Raw genomic sequence first — 20600 nt, forward strand, 5'->3', positions numbered from 1 at the left:
ATTCCACTGACTGAATCACCAGAGCTGAGAATAACTTGGACCCATTCCCGTTATATTTTTTATTGTATTTAATGATGTCAATAAATCACCAATGCGGTTGGAAAAAAACTCCTTACTAAATTAATACAAAATGAATTTTGTAAAACGTAAAAAGAGGGCTCGAACAGTATTTGCATTTGTTTTCTCTAAGGAATCTGTTCAGAATTCATACCAAGCAGAAGTCCTCTCCTTCTGATATCTACATTAAGATGTTATATCTGGTGGTGAGGTTATTACTTCTCCGTAACCATGGAGACTAAAGATCTCTGTGGGACGGGTCAATTCAAAAGGCCAGGATTAATGAAAGATACCATGTTTTTGTTTTTTACATATTGGATAACCATTAAAGTCATTGGTAACTAAATATAACTTAAGAGTCTGGAGTTACAGTACAAATTCAGTCAAGCTGACAAGGCTTTAAGTAATGGCTTACTCATGACCACTTAAATATATTAAGCACAGGGAACTGTGGTAGGAGGTAAGAAAATTAATTTTAAATAGGAGTTCTTATTTAGGCATTTTACTTGCTATTTAGGCAGAATTTTACCCCTTAAAAAAAACAAAAACATTTTAAATGTAAGAGAGTGTCCTGAATGTTGGATGAAAGTTTACATATTTAAAAAATATTTGATATAGTATTTAAACTTTACCTTTCCCTATGCACATGTCATGTACTGTAATGCAGTTAAACCCTATTACAATATGCTATTACTGTTCCTTCATTCACCCTGACTGTGGCATTATGATTGTCTCCATAGAGACCTGGCCCCTCGGGATATCTCTGGGTCCTCCGACCCCTTCGCCAGGATACTGTTCAACAACAGGACGGCCGAGACCTCAGTGAGTGCACAGACAAACAGACGGACAGATAGCACCCCCTGCAGATTCTAGCTCTGCCTTCCGCACTGCAGCCCAGAGCTTATTATAACCACTGAGCTGTGCAAACCCACCACCTTCTACACTGCAGCCTAGTGCTGGCTTTCTATCTTTCTTACTTTAACCACTGACCTGCGCAAACCCACTACCTTTTACACTGCGGCCCAGCACTTTCTCAAACCACTGAGATATTCAAATCCACTGCCGTCCACACTGCAGCCCAGTACTTTATTTCTTTCTCTAACCACTGAGATACTCAAACCCACTACTTTACCTTCCACACTGCAGCCCAGTGCTTTTCTGTGTGATCACAAACACATAAACTGCCTATTCCCCAGGTACCGCTTCTGTGCTAATCAGCTGTGAACAAGTGTTAGTATTATCTGTTGACAGATAGCCAGCTAACTGCCTTGTAAGTATACCTCACACACACACACACACACATGCATGCACGCACGCACGCACGCATGCACGCACACACAGACACACGCACACACACTGGTGTTTTATGCTTATTAGCCCCTGTGAAATGTCATATAAAACACCCTCAATTTTTGCAGTGCTAGTCCCCTGAGTAGCATGTAAATACATGCTGATTTAGATGAAATGTTCTATCACTCAGGTTTTAGGTCCATAGCCACCGGTTGAATCCAATTGAACTTTGCTGTTGGAGACAGTTAGTGGAAAGAAGGCTTAAAGTATTAAGCCGTTAAAAGAGAAAAAAATATATCATGTGATTGAAAGTGAGTGAAGTATTTACCAAGTAATAGTACACTCAAACAGATAAACAACAGACTGATTATATGAAAGCACAGCGTCAGTACTATAAGTTAATATGCTGTGTGTAGGGTGTCTCTTATTGTGTGCAATATGTCATCGCGTGCAGTTTGGACGAGACAACTACAAGCAACATGTCATATTCACTTATTATAAATCATATAATCATATTCGACTCAAACTGCTATTCAACGTAAAAGTGTTGTTTTCTGAATTGCACAATAAATACTATGCAGCACAGAATGATGTCTTTAGAAAAGCTGAAAGAAACTAAAATTTAAAGACAAACGTTTTTGAACAGAAGTCTTTTTCACATGAGTTAATTTGAAGACTTGTAGTGGAAATGTTTGTCATTGTATTTTATTTTATTATTTCTAAATCCAGCACTATTGAGTGTTTCATAGTTAAGGGTGATAATTATTACATAGGATGTACCGGAATATTGGCAAATAGTGATTTCTTATAATATGTGATTTATAATTATGGGTACGATGATATATAAATGTATACATACAGAAACACACACATTTGTGATCCCCCACTTGATAATTTAGATTTTTTTAAAAGATATTAGTCAGTTTTTTTATAACCCTAACCCTTGCCTCAACCCTCTCCTTCTCTATAGCAACAAGAGCTCTCTAAAGTCTGAAGCAATGAGAGCTTCATTTACGTATTGGATAGGCCTATTTTAGGAACTCGAGAAAAACAACTGGAATTTAAACCATTTGCGTTATATTTACATTCCTCTACCATGCTATCACCTACAGCTCCCTACAGTCTGAATATAGACAATCTAGATTAACCAGCACTTAATATAGAACTAGCCATTATTAAAATAGTGAACTTCTACTGTATAGTGGTACAAACTTGGATTGACATCATGATAAAAATACAAAACTGTGTCATTTCACTATTAGTTCAAAATAAACTTGAATAAAAATAGGGTAAGAAAAAAAAGGATTTTCATACTAATACCCATTCAGTGTTATCTTTGGATTTATCAAAGCTTCTAGAGAACTTGTTATTGAATAAAATAGGGTGGTGCCGAGGCTCTGATTATCCAGATTATTCCCTTTAACATGTTTTAAGTCTGTGGGTATTAAATAAAAATGAAAGAAACATGTGACAAAAATTACAATGACAAATTAATGAAGTTAATCAAAACGTCCACTCCAGAAAGCACTTATACAGCAGTTAACTGCTTTGCATTCATTGTGCATCTGTAGTAGAAGATTGTGCTCGCATATCTTTCTGTACTTACACGTTTCATATTTTCCTTTTAATCTTAAATGATATTTATCATCTTATTGCCTGTACCTTAAAGAGTAAGTAGATTAATCGAATCGAGATGTCAGGGTTACCATAGAGACAACAACTAGGGGCGATTAACCTCAGTTCATTAGTTTTTTATAAAACAAACACGAAGATGACTCAGTCGGACCTCTTTACACGTTTGGAAAACTGCCACAAACCTACTGCACACACCTCCAGGCTAAATAATACTTTTAACATTTAAACTTCTATTATTCCAGACAGGAATAAAAATGTGAAAGAGGTTTTTGTTCCAAAAAGTGCTGATACTGAAAGGATACTATCTTTTTAAAATAAGTTAATATCAATTAGTTTATTATTCAGAAAGTTCTAGAGCTTGGTCTCAGAAAAGTAATGCATTTGTTTAATTAATCTTCAAACACACTTTCTTTTCCATACATGTATATTGTATATCATGTATATTGTTATATAAACAGAATGCTCCTTGACCGTTCATGGAGTGCTGTTGTCATTTCACTCATGGGGATGGCCATATTTAATATAGAATTTCTTACCTGAAATGTTTTAAATATTTTGTTTGTATAACACCAAAAGGCACTACAACGTTCAAATTCCCAAGTACATCTCAGTCTCTACAAGCATGCCTCGTATCAAGTGATTTTGTTTTGCACATGTTTAGAGAGTAGGGATCTGGTTAATCTGTGTGCTTGTTACTCAGATCATCAAGAAGACACGCTTCCCTCACTGGGATGAGGTGCTGGAGCTGGAGCTGGAAGGCTCAGAGGAGGCGGAGGGGCGCAGCCTCACTCTGGAGGTGTGGGACTGGGACTTGGTGGGAAAGAACGACTTCCTGGGAAAGGTGAGCCATCTTACCATACACTGCTAGCAACCTAGCAACAAGAACCCCAGTGAGGGTCACATACAGTACAGCATGATGAACCCTACATGTAGTCAGTTCTGCACAGGAGCAGAGAGGCAGACATAGCACTGTGACAACCAGTATACCGGTAAGTGAGCTTTTCAGGGGAGTAGTGCAAAGAGAAATCTGATTGATGCTTGATGTATACGTTATCACTGTCTTAGGAACTGTTGATGTATTGACTAGAAACTTGGAAGGTTTAACAACCACCAATGGGGAATATGTTGAGCCACCTTGACTTTGAATGCCATCTAATATGGCAGTTTTGATACTGCTCCAAAACAGCTGAATGAATTCCAAATCTCATAAAGGGACACTGGTACTAATACGGTACTGCAATTGAAAACCACCATGTATTGGAGACATCTTTGCTATTTCAGAATATAAAAATGTTACCACTGTAGTACTAGTCTACCAATGGCTTCTACCAGTGTAGCTGCCCTAGTGCTACCAATGGACTTTTAGTACTGAACCATTGCATTCCCACTGAAGAAGGGTAAGTGAAGGTCACCCTGTCTTGTGTAATCCAGCGGTCACCCTGTCTTGTGTAATCCTGCAGATCTCTTGTGTGTGGTGCTGACAGCCTATCTGTGTGCTTTGGCCCGGTGTGTAGGTGCAGATCCCCCTGGAATGCCTGCAGAGGTCCCCCCAGGTCCGGGGCTGGTTTCGGCTGCTGCCCCTAGGAAACATGGAGGATGATGCAGGGTGAGAAACTGCCAGGCCTGCACTGCTGGTGGCTTGTTGACTTCGAATTATTTTATAATAAAACTGTTGTAGGTTTTTATGAAAACATCTTCTTTAACACAGTTTAGATGCCGAGTTCTGTATATTGTAGTTAGCCAGCTCTTTCTTCTAGGGGTAAACTGGGAGCCCTGAGATTGACAGTCCGTCTGGCGGAGGACCGCATCCTGCCTTCAATGTACTATCAGCCCCTGATTGACCTGCTGGTGGAGTCTGTGATCTGTCCTGCTGAGGTGAGTTTCTTCTGACCATCAGCAGGGTGTTAATGTCTTGGTCCTTTGACTACTTTTGAACGCCTAACAAAGGAGTTTACTTAAGCATCATTGCTACTTGATGGCTACTTTCAAGACGATAATGCACCCATGCATGTATTAGGTTTACTTTACTATTTCTAAATTTAGCTACACGGAAGGTGTATTTTTGCCCAGCATTCCACAAACAAATGGCATGATTGCAATTCAAGAAAGCAAGGTTTTGGAGAGGATTGCAGCTGCACCTCAATGCAGGTGGTTGTTGGTATAATATTATAAAACTGTATTGTAAGCAACTTGTATTCAAGCAGTTGTAACAAGTAATATTCAAATATTCAAAGCAGCAACACAAAAATGCAAACCAAAAGAAAAAAAGGAGATACCCTTTGTATTTTTCAGTACCAGAATACACCCCAAGAAACTGTATTTTTGTCCTGTATTTTCACAATGGGCAGTGTTGGTCTGGTCGTGGCTGTCTGTCTGTCTGCCTGCCTGCCTGCCTGTCTGTCTGTCTGTCTGTCTGTCTGTCTGTCTGTCTGTCTGTCTGTCCCTCTGTGTCACTCAGCAGTATCCCTCCCTCCAGGTGGAGGACACAACCCCACTAACCATGCTAGAGGAAGTGACAACAGTGGAGAGCCGCCAGGATGTTGCCATGACGCTGGTCAAGATCTACTTGGGCCAGGGGCTGGTGGTGCCCTTTCTGGACTACCTCAACATGAGAGAGGTCAACCAGACCTGTAAGTGACATCACTGGATTGCCAGGAAGAAAGCCGTTAGTCTGAAGTGTTTCATTTTAAGTTCTGTGTACCGGCTGATTAAATATTCTGAATTCTAATAAGAACGTTTTCAACACTGCAGACTTCCAAAGAGATTTAAGAGAAATAACTCCACTCAACACTGCAATTCTCCATATCAGACACTGAAGCTTTTAAATCGTTATTGCAGGGTTGTCTTTTTGCTGTTTCCTTGTGCTAACGGGTTTCATGCCACTAATGTTCTAAAACAATGTTCTGTTTTAATTTAGGGTTAAACATACTGTCTTTTCCATACATTGTACTTGTATTATAAATAGAATACTCCATGAACGATACAGTCACTGCCACCTCGTGAATGTTCTTTGTGTATTTCAAAGTTTTGTTTTTTTATGTGTATGTCAGATAATGATATAATAAGGGTGCATGGTAATAATGGCTACCAGTCATCAATGGCAAACCTGCAGACTATCCCCATAGCTTCAGTGCCCCCACCTTCCTAATCCCAGTCCCTGGTATTTCAGGGGGCTGTGGAGTCTTGGAGCAGAGCTGGGCTGCCGCAGGAGCATCGGTGTCAGTCTGAGGGCTGTGCCAAGTCCCCGGGCAAGAGTAAATCAAACCTAGGAAGCGGTTTGAGCTCTAAAACTGGGAAGCAGCATCACTCTAAAAGCTTTTCCACTAATTAAAATTCTGGCTCTCGATAGAGAAGGTGACGGCCTCTTAAATCTAAGGCTGTCGAAGTCAGTTTGAATGACGAAGCAGACAGGGCTGAACTAAACAGCAAATCCCTTTGCGTGACTTTTAAAGAGTCTCTTTCCATTTGCAAAACATTTTGTTTAATTCATGTACTATAGCCTTTTTTGAGCTGACTTCAGGGTTCAATGTTCAGTAACTACCTTTCTCTTTCATTTGCTTATGCTACAACCACCTTTGACTCTATTTATAAAACTTGAAGGAACGTTAGAACACTAACACAGAACTCTGTGCTTGTTGCATTATAGTAAATTCAGGTCTTAGTGTGTGGGAACTAACATTCATTCGTACAGAACTCAGTACATTTAATACAATGACACAATTCTTCACTGCGTCACCAAGAGGAAAAAAATGTGACTGTACTCAAGTGGAAAAGCTAATAAGAAACCATATCTCCTGATTAGTTTCCATCAATGCTAATGAGCTTTCATAAATGTGAGAGCCCTCTTTTGAAACCATTGAGGAGATGAGGTCCAGCTGATTGTATTAGCATATCCTGAGAATGAGCCTGGAGGAATTGGCAGCACACAGTTTGTAGAGTTGAAAAGAGATTGATGTCATGCATTAAAACCAGCTCTGGCTGCAGTGAGCGAGGTGCAATAGGCTCACAAAAGAGCATGTTATACGACAGTGGAATTGACTGTCACACTTAGTTACAATAAAGAATGGAGGAAAACTACCTATGCAGGAAGACACTAGGGCATTGCCACAGCTATCTCAATTGTTTCAGCGCTATTCAAATGATGTTTCTGGACAGCTCAACAAACTGGAAAATTACAACCAAAACAATATTACCTGAGGATAGATTAGGAGAGGGAGGGATTCAAAGTGGAAAAAATCTTCTTCTTGTTTTCCTTGTTGAAGAGGCAAAACATAAAGTAAATGAAAAGGGATCTTCATGAAAATCAGCATGCTTGTAGGGATTGATTTGAACTCGAGGATGCCATTTGTTAGCTACTAGTTTGTAGTTCAAAAAATGGGGGTCCAAGTTTGCCCAAATTGTGTCATTTACAGTACATCTTGGCGGACTCTTTTGTAGATCTCCCATCTTTATAAGGCTGGTCCTTTTATTCTGATTTGGCTGTTTCTGTGCATGTGAGATGTTTTTTTGACAGATAAAGTCTTTACTTTTTACACATCAGCACAGCTCAGCCTGCAGCCACTGAATGAAACTGACACAGCCTATACTTTCAAAGGACCTGTCTATCATTTTAATGAAACTGACGCAGCCTGTACTTGCAAAGGACCATTTCAATGAAACTGACGCAAGTACCGCTACTTAGATCTGACACTCATCTTCACCTGTTCGAACATAACGTTGTCTTTCTTTTAAATATTTCAAAGCACAAATGGACTTTTTAAAAGATACCGGTACTTTTAAAACACTTGTCTCGTAATTGCTGTAACTTTAGTGCTGGGTGTGTGTATCTCAGCAGCCTGTCTCCCTCACTAGTACAGCCTTCGACCAGTGTGGTATTTCTGACATGTACCATACAGCTCCAGCTGTACCAGCTATAAGACATGTTTATAAGAGATCTATGAGATAATATACAAAGTGATTCTGAAAGAAGAACACGTTAGTTAAGATAACTGTGATACCTGTACCAACCCTTCTAGACATTTTTTCCATGCATTTCTCATGCTAATACTGTGCATTTACCATAGTTTACCCAGGTTTGCCGTGTTTATTGATAGGCTTTCCCATACCTCACTATTTATTTTACAATGCCTGCCTATGCTTTACCATGCTTTTACTATGCTTTATTACATTATGGTAAACTTGCATAAGGGAACCTACACTTTAAATGGCTGCAAATTGTTTTTCTGTTTGTCTTTAATTGTTAAAAATAAGTGTATGTTTCTTGACAATATATACAGATATTTATAGTAGTTTGGTTATTGATACAGTAACTTATAAAATGGACTGTTCCCATCTAGCCCCCAGCATAATGTATATAATATGTATTTGGTGGTTCGGTACAGAATCATTTTGATTCTGTCAACTCTACCGGTAACACAGTCTGGTTTGGGAGTAGACGCAGTACTGCTCTTGATAATATATTTACCAATACCCACGCAGGAGTTCATACAATTTAAACACAATTAGATTAAATATATATTTTCTTCCCATCTATCTTGCAGATGGAAAGTTTAGTGCGTAGATGAGTGTTTCCATAGCAACACTATGGGGCTCTGATTAAATAGCATTCTGCTTGAGAAAAAGCCTGCGTGTTACTGTAGACTTGTTATAAGTTGTTAAATGTCAGCTATTTAACTCCAGAATAACCAAAGCCTCTCCATACTGCTGTTAGCACGTAGTATGAGCTAAGAAAAATGATTTCAGTACACCACGGCAGTCCAACCTTTTAAAAGAGCCGGCTAAAAATATTTATTACTAAAAGACTGTAACATAAAATAAGGTTAAATAGCTGACTGAAAACAAAGAAATAAAAAAATAAAAAGTAATAATGTAAGGTTTAACCGGACTGCGCTAAGACACAGCTTCATTATATTTGGGCTTGTGTCATTTTCAAACACAACATCCATTTTGCTGCATTTTGAATGTCCTTCTTATACAAAGGCTACCGATTCCCCTGTTGTATTTTTAAAAGAACCTTAAAAGCACACTGCTGTTAGCTTGCTGTGCTGTGAAGGGAAGCACCAAAAAAATAAAACAGCCAATATATAAAAAAACTAAAAAAAAAACCACCACAAACAAAAAAAAACATTAGTGTCTGCAATCTCACTTTTTTAATAAGCTGCACAAAACAAATCATTTGCCGTAAACTAAAAATGATACATATTCCTTGCCTTGGAATATAAGCATCCTTAATTGAGAGTTTAATTATGAGTGCTTTACTACTGTCGCTATGGCAATAGGATAAGTAGGTAAATGCGGACATGGTGGCTTTGGGCCTTGTTACAAGTGGCTGAATTGGGGGGGGCGGGGGGGAGGCGAATGTTTTCTTCCCATACTCTGTTTCCAAGGTGATGGTATGTGCGTCTCAGGGAAGGCAAACACATAGTGTGGATGGGTTCAACTTGAGTTACCGTGGCAACATGGAAGCCAATCACTGTATACCACATTGATTTCTGGGATGAGGTCAAAATGACCCGAATACCTACCTCCACTCAGCAAGAACATTTGAGATTGCCCAAGACTTTTTATTAATACAGAAATACACTACATAAAGAGTCCAGTCTTTCAACAGTATTTATACCTGTAACTTATTAACCCCCCCGAGAAACAGGTTACAGGTATCAGGATATCAGGAAAATGTGTCACAAATGATATTCAAACAAATTCAATTTAAGTTCAGTTGAACATGATGGATGCTTATTATACATTGTGAACAATATTTCTAAATGTTGTGTTCTTTTGAAGTGTAGATTATTTTTTCTCTTATTCCCAGCCGATCCCAACACTCTGTTCAGATCCAACTCCCTTGCGTCAAAGGCCATGGAGCAGTTTATGAAGGTATGTTCATGTTTACATTTGTACAGGCAGGGCGCACCTGAAAACACTTCACCGTCAACAGGATGTGATGACTGAAATGTATTCTAAAAAAGAAGAACAATACATTAGTTAGGATAACTAACATTTCACCAGAACTATTACCCTGCACTGCTCTTAACCCTCCATTCTCAGCACTCCAACCTTCCCCCTTAACAATGAGCACTGAAACACTCCATTCTCAGCTCTGCAGCACTGTCATTGCCCTGCACAATACTGAGAACCAGTCTAAACACTCCATTCTCAGCTCTGCAGCACTGCCATTGCCCTGCACAATACTGAGAACCAGTCTAAACACTCCATTCTCAGCTCTGCAGCACTGCCATTGCCCTGCACAATACTGAGAACCAGTTTAAACACTCCATTCTCAGCTCTCCTGCACCACAATACTGAGAACAAGTCATTCTCAGCTCTCCAGCACTGTCATTGTCCTACACCTTAAGAATGCACCCTAACAGATCACTCCATTCTCAGCTCTCCTGCACTGCCACCTTCTGTCTTACTAAATATAAAACCCCAGCTAGGAACTCCTGTTCTGAACTCTTGCTGTTTGGGCGCAGGCAGTGGGAATGCCGTACCTCCATGAAGTCTTAAAGCCCATTGTGAACAGGATCTTCGACGAGAAGAAATACATTGAGCTGGACCCGTGTAAGATTGAACTGAATCGAACCAGGTAACCCTGGCGTTTTTCTTAGTGTCGTTCTCATCATCCTTACAGTTTCTATAAAGAAATACTAAATAACAAATACAGTGCTAAAGATCGCTGCAGCTATGTTATGCTATGCTGAAACTGCGAGTTTAACATTATTTGAGATGCTGGTGAAGATTTGCAGTAAGTCTGAAATGAAGCAGACTTTTGCAACAACTTTCCAGTAAATTAAAAACAGTTTTAACAACTGAAAATCAAGCCAAGTTTTATACGCCATTTCAGAATTTTTCTGTTGGGTTTCTATCAGGGTGATACACCAGGGTGCTAATCCTAGTGGCGTTCCTCCCCAGGCGCATCCCGTTCAAGGGCTCGGCGTCAGAGGCCGAGGTGCGGGAGAGCAGCCTGGAGCTCCTACAGGCCTACCTGTCCGACATCATGGACTCCATTGTGGGCTCCGTGTTCCAGTGTCCCCCTGTCATGAGAGTGGCCTTCAAGCAGCTTCACAAAAGAGTGGAGGAGCAGTTCCCTGAGGCAGAGAATGAGGTGCAGGAAGGGGGTGAACACGGACACAGAATTTTACAGGGCATGTCATAGCACCGCATGTCCGAATGCAATAGGTCATGTTGATTAGGGCCTGAACGTTTCTGTGTTTAGTTTTATGTACTGCCTGAAAGAGTAATGTGTCTTTCAATCTGCTAATTGTGCAACAGGTTTCAGAGGCTTTGCTGATTAATGTGGAAGCTTTCCATTTATTCTTTATTTCCGACCAGCTGCAACCAAAAATAAGCACAGAAAATGTCAAGCCCCAATCCTAAAATAGGTTTATGTGATGGAAATGGTCACATATTACGAATGATTTTTTTGATGCAGTTCACTCCTGCACCATTTAAAGCAATAGTGCCTGCTTTGTGAAGAGGGACACTGCCTCTGTAATTAGCTCCCGGCATTGTGCTCACTACCAGGAGAGGAAGGCAGTAGGCAGTGGCACTCAATGCTACCAGGACACCTTAAATAGCATATGAAAAGACCCCATTATCTCCTCAGACCCTTTGAGGAAGCAGCTCTATGCCACAGATTCTCATTCACAGAGGAATAGGAATGAGGTGTGTTTCCATTAACCCTGTAGCCCTCCAGAGCTGCTAAGAAGGGATTTCACTGCAGGCACACGCTCCCAGGTCACAGGGGCTGTTTCACTGGTCTCCACGCTGTGTTGGTTTTGAGATGAGCTTCCTGCTTATTTCAGATCTGAGAAAGGTGGAAAATGAGAGGCCAAAAAAAATATTCAGGGGTTGTAAAAACAACATGCTAATGGTGAATAATTGTGCATGCATGTTTTTTTTGTGTGACCGGTATAACAATATGTGTCATATCAAATTTTAAATAGTTTAAATAATAATAATTTGTTATAGTAAATTAATAATAAAACAAAACACCTAATTTCTACCATAATCACAATTATTAGTGTGACCATTATATATATCATAGCATAGATCACATTTGTTTTTAAGGTTTTTTCATGTACACCTTCTTTATATATCACACTTCAATAATCTTTGTAGTTTGTGTTACAGGGATGGAAATAAGACTCCATTGCATAGCAGTTTGATTCATTTCTGGTTTTACTGTGAGTTTAATATGACACATCTGAGCTTGTTACCTATACAGTGTGGCTAATCAAGCTTGTATTAAAACCTGGACCGGGCGAAACTGCTAAGCAATAGGAGTTTACGCAAAAGGTTTACTAAAAAAAAAAAAAAAAAACTCTATTCAATTAGACATCAACTTCCTACAGTGCTAGAACCAGATTGTCAACTTTCAAAGTTACCAGTTGCATTGAAGTTTTATATTGGGAACCCCCTGACCCGCCTCTGCTCCTGTCCCACTCTGCAGGATGTGAAGTACCTGGCCATCAGTGGATTCTTCTTCCTGCGATTCTTTGCCCCTGCGATCCTGACTCCGAAGCTGTTCAACCTGAGAGACCACCACGCAGACACACGCACAAGCCGCACGCTGCTGCTGCTGGCCAAGGTGAGGGCGTGGAAATCCATTCCTCTCAGTGTCACGTAAGCTTTCAGCAGGGACCAGCCGAGAGTGGGTTATGCAGCCCCACCCTTTCACGTCAAAGGAACTGGGAAATGGTTCTATTCAAATCATGTGACACTATGACCTTTCAACCCTACTAGCCCCATCTACTGTAAATATATAGACACAGAGATAAAATGTAACTCTTGGTCAATAGAACCCGGAATGATTGCAAACACAAATTAGTAAGAACAAAAAAAGCAATTAATACTGCAAGTGAAGCTGGCTACTTTTTTACTGTGTTGCTCTCCTGTTGCTGTCTGCCCCCCCTCCTCCAGTGTGTTATTTCAAAGCAGGGCCGGTGAATATGAAATGGAAATGGGCTGTGATGCTCTCTGCCAGCGGCTGCCCAGGTGTGGGGAGGACAATGGGCTTGTGTCCCTTTCTCAGGGGTCTGGAGAGTTACATGTATCAAGGGCTCTGCTTTGATATGCAGAAGGGATAGAGAGGGGAGGGAGACATATATATATATATATATATATATACAGCTCTGGAAAAAATTAAGAGACCACTGCAAAATTATAAGTTTCTCTGGTTTTACTATTTATAGGTATGTGTTTGGGTAAAATGAACATTTTTGTTTTATTCTATAAACTACTGACAACATTTCTCCCAAATTCCAAATAAAAATATTGTCATTTAGAGCATTTATTTGCTGAAGCACCCCCAGATGAGTCCAATTTTCAGCTGGTCGTCTAATGGTTAGACGGACACCTGGAGAGGCCTACAAGCCACAGTGTCTCGCACCCACTGTGAAATGTGGTGGAGGATCGGTGATGATCTGGGGGTGCTTCAGCAAGGCTGGAATCGGGCAGCTTTGGCATGAATCAAGCCAAGTACAAGGTTGTCCTGGAAGAACACTTGCTTCCTTCTGCTCTGACAATGTTCCCCAACTCTGAGGATTGGTTTTTCCAGCAGGACAATGCTCCATGCCACACAGCCAGGTCAATCAAGGTGTGGATGGAGGACCACCAGATCAAGACCCTGTCATGGCCAGCCCAATGTCCAGACCTGAACCCCATTGAAAACCTCTGGAATGTGATCAAAAGGAAGATGGATGGTCACAAGCCATCAAACAAAGCCGAGCTGCTTGAATTTTTGCGCCAGGAGTGGCATAAAGTCACACAACATCAATGTGAAAGACTGGTGTAGAGCATGCCAAGACGCATGAAAGCTGTGTGGCATGGAGCATTGTCCTGCTGGAAAAACCAATCCTCAGAGTTGGGGAACATTGTCAGAGCAGAAGGAAGCAAGTGTTCTTCCAGGACAACCTTGTACTTGGCTTGATTCATGCCAAAGCTGCCCGATTCCAGCCTTGCTGAAGCACCCCCAGATCATCACCGATCCTCCACCACATTTCACAGTGGGTGCGAGACACTGTGGCTTGTAGGCCTCTCCAGGTGTCCATCTAACCATTAGACGACCAGCTGAAAATTGGACTCATCTGGGGGTGCTTCAGCAAATAAATGCTCTAAATGGCAATATTTTTATTTGGAATTTGGGAGAAATGTTGTCAGTAGTTTATAGAATAAAACAAAAATGTTCATTTTACCCAAACACATACCTATAAATAGTAAAACCAGAGAAACTTATAATTTTGCAGTGGTCTCTTAATTTTTCCCAGAGCTGTATATATATATATATATAGATATATATATATAGATAGATAGATAGATAGATAGATAGATAGATAGATAGATAGATAGATAGATAGATATTTTTAAGTTTGTACCTCCAAACCCTCGGGTATAGATACAGCATTCATTTACAGCACACTCTGGCTTATCCAAATTGATCCATAATGCGAACTAGGCTGATAACAGCTGTATGAGCCAAGCTTTAATATCTATAATCCTATGAGAAGGGGTTTTATTCTAAATGCAATTACTGATAGCAAATGAAATTCATGTATGAAAAATCTTACAACAAAAGGATTATGTTTTTGTGGTTTTGGTGGGAATAATATATGAAAAGAAACACCTATAAAGTAAATTTTCAGCACAGGCTTGTGAGATTAAAACCTTCCAAACTAAGTGCAGCTAACAAAATAACTCTTTATTAGATGTCAAATTGTGAAAGAAGCACATGTTATAAAGTATAGATGTATGATAGAAATCAGTTTGCAAGCCATGCTCAGTTAGTGTTGCACTTGCTTGGTCAGTCCACCTGAAGGGTGAAGTTGCCCCACATCTTTTAATGGCTTCTTTAACAAACCAGCTGCAGTAATATGTGTGTGTGTGTCCCTCCCCCCAGGCTGTGCAGAGCATTGGGAACCTGGGCCTGCAGCTGGGCCATGGGAAGGAGCAGTGGATGGCTCCCCTGCACCCCTTCATCCTTCAGAGTGTCAGCTGTGTGAAGGACTTCCTGGACAAGCTCATAGACATCGACAATGAGAATGGTGAGCACACTGCAGCCAGCTTCATCTCAGATCACACTGCTGCTTCTGTCTGACCCATCCCAAATCATAGTGAAACACACTGCAGCCAGCTTCATCTCACATCACACTGCTGCTTCTGTCTGACCCATCCCAAATCATAGTGAAACACACTGCAGCCAGCTTCATCTCAGATCACGCTGCTGCTTCTGTCTGACCCATCCCAAATCATAGTGAAACACACTGCAGCCAGCTTCATCTCAGATCACACTGCTGCTTCTGTCTGACCCATCCCAAATCATAGTGAAACACACTGCAGCCAGCTTCATCTCAGATCACACTGCTGCTTCTGTCTGACCCATCCCAAATCATAGTCAAACACACCGCAGCCAGCTTCATCTCAGATCACACTGCTGCTTCTGTCTGACCAATCCCAAATCATAGTCAAACACACTGCACTGATTTTTATTGGGACCCATACCGCCCCAGTTAGGATTGCGGGCTGGCAGAACCCGATCTCCCCACACTGATGGGAAGTTACCCAGTGAGTGACCCAGCAAAGGACACAAGAGGCGGGGTTTTAAATGGATTTCAGGTTAATTTCAATTGAGACTCTGTCAGTGAGCCCCAGTTAGGATTGCGGGCTGGCAGAACTGTCTCAACTTGTACTGATGGTGCAAGTTAGCTAATGAGAGCCCACTGTGAAGACGTGAGAGATTTAAATATCCAACTGCAGATAATAAAAGTATGTAGGGAAGCTGACACCAAAAACAATATACTGCACCGTGAAAAATGGGAATGAACACAAAATATATATATATATAAAATAAGGGGAAGTGTTCTGAGGTTTCATTTTTGTAGTCTAAGACTTTTAAAATCTGTATTTATAGACATTAAATCAGAAACCTCAAATAAAACCTTACATCACAGCTCAGTTAATTGTAATCGTTAATAATGTTTGCAATCTTGCATATTGATCTTGATCATATCGATAGGCCAGACTACTGCACCTAGTAGGCCAAATTTAACTTTTTATTTAACATCATGTAATCAAAGAAACTACAAAATTGTATCACAAAAGTCTACCGGAAGCCATAATAGTAGTACAGCAATTCATGTTAGATTTTGAAATGTCACATTTTTAAATTTTTGTCAGTTTTTCCTTAAGTATATGGAAAACTACAAAGCGGTATGTAATTCAGTATGTTAACGTAACAGGTTTTAATAGACTTAATGTTAATTCCATTGGGTATGCTAAACTTTTGGCCATAGCTATATATTAACCTGCCTAGTCACTTAAATTGCAGTTACTCTCTTTACAGGTGCTTTCTGTGTTTGACCTTATAACATGTTTCCATACCTGTTTATTTCCATGCTCTCTTTCTTTTATAACCTGGTTTGAGATATAAAAATGCCCCAGTGTTCAGTGTCAACTTTGACTGCTGATAACAGTAAGTGACATTTATAAAGAGTCTTGCAATCAATACCCCAGGCGCTTAGCAAATTGCAGATCCAGAGTTAAACAAATACTGATTTCACAGCTCCACCCGCCAGGTTAAAAGTAACGCAGTAAGTAGGCGAGTCTCTAATCAAACATTTGGCACTGCTCAGGTAGAATAAAACACCAGAGGAAAAGACCACCTGCTTCATAAGCGTGTTTTCACAAAGGCTGAGTGCACTCCCTGCTACAGAACATTACGTCTTTTTTTTATAAATAACCCTGCCATATGTCCCTCACATTATCATGGCTTCAAACTGACACTAGCCCTACACCCAGGTTTTCAGATCTACCCTCAATTAAGTATATTATTTAAATGATGTTAAATACATTGCTTGTGACTGCATGTAACTCCTGACCATCATTCCAATAATATACTAAAACAAGGGAAGTTCTGAAATCCAACAATGCTTGCAGAATGAGTACGAGACCCAATCAAATGTTGAAAAATGCCGTGGAAAACATTGGAGTGAAATTGACCTGCAGAACAGGATATGGTTCGGTGCCTGAAGCTGCAGCAGCGGTAACTTTGTACGATGTTTGCATATCCCAAAAGCTGCTAGACTTAGACACCAGGTGCTTTATGAACAGTACATTAAGACAGTTCACACGTATCAGTAATAAGAGAAAATGTAAAGATTTAACTCAAGGGTCATCTATTCAAACATAGACTGACACTTTTGTAGACTTTCTTTCATTAAGATATTACAGTAGAAACAGTAAGGCCATGCATTATAAAGTCCTTTTTTTGTTCCCTTCGCTTGTCTTAATATAGAGTTTTCATTGTACAAGAAACCCATTTCCAGGTTCTTTATTTCTAATCATGAGTGTTGCTGCTTGGGATTGTACTCGGGTTCCTCCTGCTTCAAAACTCCTAGTAATCTGAGACGGTTTGGTGAGAATCATTGATCCATTTTGTTTGGAGTCACATATCTTCAAATCATAGTAATACTGGGATCGGATTGCTTGTTAACTGACTGTCTGGCATGAGCACTTGCTTTGGACTCTGGTGACGGGACAAGAGCCAAGTTAATATTCAGAGCCCAACAAAGGCTGCCTGTAAAATATTTATGACAAGCAAGTAGCTGCTACCTTTATTTCAGGGAGCTGCGGCAACTTTTGCATTGACTTCAGGACTATTAATTAGCAGGCTTACAACATAGATAATAGTCTATTCTTCCCTGGCTTGTATCGAGTGTCCATTTGGTTTGGGAAGGAATCTGTTCAAGAGGTTGAAATGAGTCTTTATTAAATATTTCATACTAATCCCGGCTGCCATCTGCAATGCTAATTATTACTGTAAGGCAGGTGAATGGAAGATGTATTTAACAATTGGCTCTTCTTATTATAGGGAACTTTAGTTTGACCTTGTCAGTAAAGAGATGCAGAAAATTAACTTTCGATGTGTGAAATAGAAACTTGGTACGGGTAGAAAATATCTTCTTCGTTTCCTGTTTGTTGTCACATCCTGGTGACTTTTTAAAGCACCAATGAAGCCTCAGTATACGCTGTCTGGTGACTTTATTTTATTAGAACCTTTCTATGCGACTGGCTTTTTCATCTCACTGGTGTGGGGCGTGTTCTCCTGATATACCCTGGTGTGGGGCATGTTCTCCTGATATACCCTGGTGTGGGTGTGTTCTCCTGATATACCCTGGTGTGGGGTGTGTTCTCCTGATATGCCCTGGTGTGGGTGTGTTCTCCTGATATACCCTGGTGTGGGGTGTGTTCTCCTGATATACCCTGGTGTGGGGTGTGTTCTCCTGATATACCCTGGTGTGGGGCATGTTCTCCTGATATACCCTGGTGTGGGGCATGTTCTCCTGATATACCCTGGTGTGGGGCATGTTCTCCTGATATGCCCTGGTGTGGGGCATGTTCTCCTGATATACCCTGGTGTGGGGCGTGTTCTCCTGATATACCCTGGTGTGGGGTGTGTTCTCCTGATATACCCTGGTGTGGGTGTGTTCTCCTGATATGCCCTGGTGTGGGGCGTGTTCTCCTGATATGCCCTGGTGTGGGTGTGTTCTCCTGATATGCCCTGGTGTGGGGCATGTTCTCCTGATATACCCTGGTGTGGGGCATGTTCTCCTGATATACCCTGGTGTGGGGCATGTTCTCCTGATATACCCTGGTGTGGGGCATGTTCTCCTGATATACCCTGGTGTGGGGCATGTTCTCCTGATATACCCTGGTGTGGGGCGTGTTCTCCTGATATGCCCTGGTGTGGGGTGTGTTCTCCTGATATACCCTGGTGTGGGTGTGTTCTCCTGATATGCCCTGGTGTGGGTGTGTTCTCCTGATATACCCTGGTGTGGGGCATGTTCTCCTGATATACCCTGGTGTGGGGCGTGTTCTCCTGATATACCCTGGTGTGGGGCATGTTCTCCTGATATACCCTGGTGTGGGGCATGTTCTCCTGATATACCCTGGTGTGGGGCATGTTCTCCTGATATACCCTGGTGTGGGGCATGTTCTCCTGATATACCCTGGTGTGGGGCATGTTCTCCTGATATGCCCTGGTGTGGGTGTGTTCTCCTGATATACCCTGGTGTGGGTGTGTTCTCCTGATATACCCTGGTGTGGGTGTGTTCTCCTGATATGCCCTGGTGTGGGTGTGTTCTCCTGATATACCCTGGTGTGGGGTGTGTTCTCCTGATATACCCTGGTGTGGGGCATGTTCTCCTGATATACCCTGGTGTGGGGCGTGTTCTCCTGATATACCCTGGTGTGGGGCATGTTCTCCTGATATACCCTGGTGTGGGGCATGTTCTCCTGTTATACCCTGGTGTGGGGCATGTTCTCCTGATATACCCTGGTGTGGGGCATGTTCTCCTGATATACCCTGGTGTGGGTGTGTTCTCCTGATATACCCTGGTGTGGGGTGTGTTCTCCTGATATACCCTGGTGTGGGGCATGTTCTCCTGATATACCCTGGTGTGGGGCATGTTCTCCTGATATACCCTGGTGTGGGGCATGTTCTCCTGATATACCCTGGTGTGGGGCATGTTCTCCTGATATGCCCTGGTGTGGGTGTGTTCTCCTGATATACCCTGGTGTGGGGTGTGTTCTCCTGATATACCCTGGTGTGGGTGTGTTCTCCTGATATGCCCTGGTGTGGGGCATGTTCTCCTGATATACCCTGGTGTGGGGCATGTTCTCCTGATATACCCTGGTGTGGGGCATGTTCTCCTGATATACCCTGGTGTGGGGCATGTTCTCCTGATATGCCCTGGTGTGGGTGTGTTCTCCTGATATACCCTGGTGTGGGTGTGTTCTCCTGATATACCCTGGTGTGGGTGTGTTCTCCTGATATGCCCTGGTGTGGGGCGTGTTCTCCTGATATGCCCTGGTGTGGGTGTGTTCTCCTGATATGCCCTGGTGTGGGGCATGTTCTCCTGATATACCCTGGTGTGGGGCATGTTCTCCTGATATACCCTGGTGTGGGTGTGTTCTCCTGATATGCCCTGGTGTGGGGCGTGTTCTCCTGATATACCCTGGTGTGGGGCATGTTCTCCTGATATACCCTGGTGTGGGGCATGTTCTCCTGATATACCCTGGTGTGGGGCATGTTCTCCTGATATACCCTGGTGTGGGGCATGTTCTCCTGATATGCCCTGGTGTGGGTGTGTTCTCCTGATATACCCTGGTGTGGGGCATGTTCTCCTGATATACCCTGGTGTGGGGCATGTTCTCCTGATATACCCTGGTGTGGGGCATGTTCTCCTGATATACCCTGGTGTGGGGCATGTTCTCCTGATATACCCTGGTGTGGGGCATGTTCTCCTGATATACCCTGGTGTGGGGCATGTTCTCCTGATATGCCCTGGTGTGGGTGTGTTCTCCTGATATACCCTGGTGTGGGGCGTGTTCTCCTGATATACCCTGGTGTGGGGCGTGTTCTCCTGATATGCCCTGGTGTGGGGCGTGTTCTCCTGATATACCCTGGTGTGGGGCGTGTTCTCCTGATATACCCTGGTGTGGGGCGTGTTCTCCTGATATGCCCTGGTGTGGGGTGTGTTCTCCTGATATACCCTGGTGTGGGGCGTGTTCTCCTGATATGCCCTGGTGTGGGGCGTGTTCTCCTGATATGCCCTGGTGTG

General features: G+C 41.9%; 1 protein-coding gene across 1 annotated transcript in view; it reads left to right on the forward strand.

Annotated features, from left to right (window-relative positions):
- The window catches only part of LOC117427723 (rasGAP-activating-like protein 1), a 51095-nt gene that overhangs the window by 18561 nt on the left and 11934 nt on the right, over nt 1-20600 (forward strand). Inside the window, exons 6-15 of the mRNA XM_058994746.1 lie at nt 798-879; nt 3683-3823; nt 4497-4588; nt 4740-4857; nt 5459-5612; nt 9794-9858; nt 10455-10567; nt 10894-11086; nt 12434-12571; nt 14879-15023. Of these exons, the coding sequence (XP_058850729.1) occupies nt 798-879; nt 3683-3823; nt 4497-4588; nt 4740-4857; nt 5459-5612; nt 9794-9858; nt 10455-10567; nt 10894-11086; nt 12434-12571; nt 14879-15023 (1241 nt within the window). The remainder of the gene's footprint in view (nt 1-797; nt 880-3682; nt 3824-4496; nt 4589-4739; nt 4858-5458; nt 5613-9793; nt 9859-10454; nt 10568-10893; nt 11087-12433; nt 12572-14878; nt 15024-20600) is intronic.

Source organism: Acipenser ruthenus, chromosome 21 (genome assembly GCF_902713425.1).
Source record: "Acipenser ruthenus chromosome 21, fAciRut3.2 maternal haplotype, whole genome shotgun sequence".
In the NCBI taxonomy this organism is placed as follows: Eukaryota; Metazoa; Chordata; class Actinopteri; order Acipenseriformes; family Acipenseridae; genus Acipenser; species Acipenser ruthenus.